The 4,092-nt window shown below is 57.9% G+C and overlaps 1 protein-coding gene across 1 annotated transcript; it reads right to left on the reverse strand.

Annotated features, from left to right (window-relative positions):
• Positions 1 to 190: 190 nt before the first annotated feature.
• Positions 191 to 4,019, reverse strand: LOC104080809 (DNA-directed RNA polymerase, mitochondrial-like; the record flags this gene model as incomplete). The annotated part of the gene is made up of 7 exons (XM_009583325.1): positions 191 to 290; positions 1,103 to 1,173; positions 1,763 to 1,845; positions 2,363 to 2,435; positions 2,776 to 2,874; positions 3,169 to 3,218; positions 3,906 to 4,019. Coding segments are annotated over 7 exons (540 nt in total), but the record flags the coding sequence as incomplete, so codon positions are not given.
• Between the last annotated feature and the right edge of the window lie 73 nt (positions 4,020 to 4,092).

The raw sequence follows: 4,092 nt of genomic DNA on the forward strand, positions 1-4,092 counted from the left end.
TAGTCCAGAGGTAGTCCGGGGCCCCGCTGGCTCCCAGAGCTCAGCTGAAGAAATAGGTGGAATCCATCACCTTCTTCAGGCTGAATTCTCCTGGGGGAAGCGAGGGAGAGGTCAGAGGAGAGCAGGGTCAGGGCAGGGTGGAGATAGGGCAACTGGGAGAGAAGCTCAGCCCCTTTTGCAGGGTAGGTCAAGACAGCAGGTAGTCCAGAGGTAGTCCGGGGCCCCGCTGGCTCCCAGAGCTCAGCTGAAGAAATAGGTGGAATCCATCACCTTCTTCAGGCTGAATTCTCCTGGGGGAAGCGAGGGAGAGGTCAGAGGAGAGCAGGGTCAGGGCAGGGTGGAGATAGGGCAACTGGGAGAGAAGCTCAGCCCCTTTTGCAGGGTAGGTCAAGACAGCAGGGATGTTAGAGGTCTTCCAGGAACTGATGTCCCTCCAAATTTATCTAGGACAGTGGTAGGAAGAGCAAGACAGAAGAGCGTAACAGCAGCAAGGCAGGGAAGGAAGAGAGGAGTGCACAGCCTCACGGTACAAGCCATCCCTGCCACGGGATGTGCTACCTCTGGGGCTGACCACGGCAGCTGCTCAACAGCAACAGAGCACTGGTCTGTTCCGTTTTGCAAAGGTTAGCCAGATGGTCTGGCAGAGGCAGGGCTGAGAGATCAGGAGGAGTTAAACTAATTGCCCTGATCCCATTGCATGTATATCATCTAGATCCCGGCAATTACCATGCTGAGTGCCTCACTCCCATCTCCAGGCAAATGCCTTGGCTGGAGACAGACGGGAAAGGAACAACAAGACAGAGGACGGGACGAGCTGGGTCAACCTGGGAAAAATCCCAGGGGCTCAGCTCCAGGAAAGGCAGGGACCGCTCACAGGGATGCTACAGGGGAACGTCTTGAGGCACTGCCCCATGGCTCTGCAGTCCAGCACAGGCTGGAAAACCTGATCTTAGGGGACAGCTTTAGCACAGCTGGCCAGACCCTCACAATGTTCGACTTCAGACACCTCATGAGCTCAGTGATTTTGGGGGCCACTCCCCATCTCACTCCCCTTCTCTCCAAACTGCTCCTGAGCTTTGCAGTTCCTGTCCTGTGCTCCTACCTGTCTTGGGGACGTTTGACAGCTGCTCCATCAGTTTCTTCTGCCAGAGGGCTCTAGTCTCTCTGCCGGGGCTGGATGAACCAGAAGGAAAGCAAATCAACGTGGGAGCTCTGGGAGAAGGTGCACCCTCCTCTGCTCCCCAGTGCAGGCCCCTAACAACAGGATTCAGCTCTTCCAAAACACATTACACACTCTGCAGCAGCAGCAGCTCAGCCCCTGCCGCAGGAGCCCTAGGCAGGTACTGAGGCATCTACAGACCCTGCCCAGGATTGGGTCGGTCTGAGCTGCCTGGCTGGCTCTGTGGTGGTAACTGAGGACCACACACTGGGCCGACCCAACGTGTCTTCACTGCTCCTTACTGCCTCATTCACAGTGGGGAACCCAAGGCACAGACATTATGGCCCACCCCAGGCCCACTGAGGGATTCAAGCACCAAACCCTGCTTCAGTTCTGCAGCAAAAGGATGCAGACACCTTGTTTTTCACACCGAGGTCTAAGGCAATTTGGGCATCAGTCAAGAAGGAAGCACAACTTCCCTCCAGAGCAACCCCCAGGCAGATGACACAACCCTTGAGCATCTGGGCACAAGAACCCCCGGGAGAGGGAATCTGTGTGGGCAGGAAGGAGAGTGGTGGCTGTTCACCAACAGGCAAGGAATACCTGCAGTACTTCTCCAGCATGAACTCGGACAGATCCTGCAGGATCTTCTCGCTGTGCAGAGCCACAAATTGCTGCCGACAGATCTGATCCAGGGAGCAATGGTGAGTCGCAGGTTAACAGCCATTTTCCCCTCCTTCCTCTCAGTGCTTCTCAGCCAAGATAGGTCAGAAGCAAGGGGCAGGGAAGGCAGCGGGCAAGAGTGGGAAGGGGAGGCTGCCAGACAAGGGTGAAGGGAATCAGCCTGGAAAGGTGGGAAGCAAAGGCTGACCCCCATTTATCAATCTACTGGACAACAGCCCTTGCAGCACTCCAGGGGAAAGAGCCCAGGGCAGGAGAGAGGCACTGATTCTGCTAGGCATTGTGTTTGGTGCTGATTTACAGGCACAGATTCTCCCTGACACCCTCCTTGAAGGGTGGAGGAGATGGGGCTATGGCACCAGGAAACCAGCTGCAACTGCCAGCAAGCACCCCAGGTTCACCTTGCCTGGGTAAATAAATCAGCCTATGGAGCAAAACCCAGGGGAGACAAGGGCTGGCAAGCGCGCAGAGGACAGATCAGCAAGATCCCTGCTCACAAGTGACCTGGGAGGACACTTTTACCTGGTTCATGACATCCACGGTGAGCGCGTGAGTCCAGTAGCAATCGTGGACTGAGACGAAGGTCAGACCCTGCCTGGGAGGCAGCAGAAGGTGCCATGAAGTAGAGCTGAGAGCCCCCCCTCTGCGACATCCCCTACCCCCTGCAGACCCTCTTGCTGGGACATAAGCAGGGACCATGCAAGGAGCGGGACTGCCCGCACAGCGCCTGCAGATCTTCAGAGAGAGTTGGCTAACCCCGCGATCTCCCTGTCCCTGCCCTGTTGCCTCCGCTCAACCCTTCTCTGCCAGAAACCCCAATCACCCACCCACCAGGGGAACCTCCTTCCCACACCTCACGCCTTGCCCTGGCGACGCTCTCCCAGCAGAGACCAAGTCCCGGAGCCAGGGAAGAGTCCCAGCTGCCTGCTCCCTACCTGAGGCAGTGCAGAGCCGTAAGCATCATGTGCGTGGAGTCCAGGGAGTGGATGAAGTTGGGTGGGAAGGCGTTCTTCTGCTTCACTGTATCAGGCTTCCTGCAGCACAGAGTGGGAGACGGGAGGAGCTGAAGCACTTCCAGGGCCAAAGATGAGAGTGTCAGCACAGAGTCAGTGCCAGTCAAGACCTGGGATTGATGGGAGGCAGCCCTGGAGGGCCCCAAGGCTCTGCTCAAGCATAGGGCCCCGCTCCTCCGGCTGGCTTTCTGGGGCTTAGGGGGATACCAGGAGCTTTGGCACTCATTGGCAGGTTCCATTGATGGGAAGGTTTTGTCCCCAAAACACAGGCTGGGGACAGCAGGGGCTCAGTAAAGACCGTGGTTTCATACTTACTGGCTGCTGTTGGAATTTTTCACACTCAAGTTCTGCATGCTGCAATTCAGCTGCAGGGAGAGAAAGGGGATCAGCTGTCACACTGCACTGCCCAGCCAGCACAAGGCGCCCAGCACTGCCCCGTACTTCTGGGGAAGGGATCGCGCCGACCACGATCTACTCTGCTCTGCAGGAAACTGCAACAAGGGGCCTGGGCAGGGACCTTTCCAGGGCATCCCAGTCACCATGGCGCTGTCACTCCTCAGTGACACCTTGCCTGCTTCCCCTCCTGAGGATGCTGGCAGGCATCCTTCACCCCTTCCCAGCGATACACTGATTCACCCCTGCAAGGGCTAGGAGAAGGGCTCCTGGAGGTGAGCGGCTGTGAGGACGAGACAGGCTGGGGAGACGTGAGTCAGTGCAGCAGTGCGTGGGGGGCGAGAGCAGCAAGACTGAATCACGCGAGCCCTGAGGAAGGCTCCTCGGTGCGGGGAACGGGCCCGTGCTCCAGCTGCCTGAGTGGGACGGGAGCAGCAGAGCTTCCTCACCAGCCCACCCACACACTCCAGTCTCTGCAGGGAGTGACAAGGCTGGAGGACGTGCCTGCACACACAAATTCTACCTGCTCTGCAGGCTCACCCGCAGGCAATGCCAACCTGCCGGGCTTTAGCTTGCTGCCTTGAAGCCCACCTGCCCTCTCCCTGCTCCCCACCATGGCAGAGGGAGGGGTAGATGAGTCCCACACACCAGATACTCACCACAGTGGACCTGGACCGATAGTAGGGCTGCACGATAGGGAGACCGAGCGGCGTGACCCACTCCACCGTCTGTCCCGACTGGGCAATGAGCTTGGCACTTTCCGTCAGCCAGTTCTTTAGCAGAGTGAAGTAGGGAAGAAAGTGGCTGGAGTTAGTACGGACAGCTGGGAGACCCTATCCCCTCCCA

Source organism: Fulmarus glacialis, unplaced genomic scaffold, assembly GCF_000690835.1.
Source record: "Fulmarus glacialis isolate BGI_N327 unplaced genomic scaffold, ASM69083v1 scaffold24778, whole genome shotgun sequence".
Taxonomy (NCBI): domain Eukaryota; kingdom Metazoa; phylum Chordata; class Aves; order Procellariiformes; family Procellariidae; genus Fulmarus; species Fulmarus glacialis.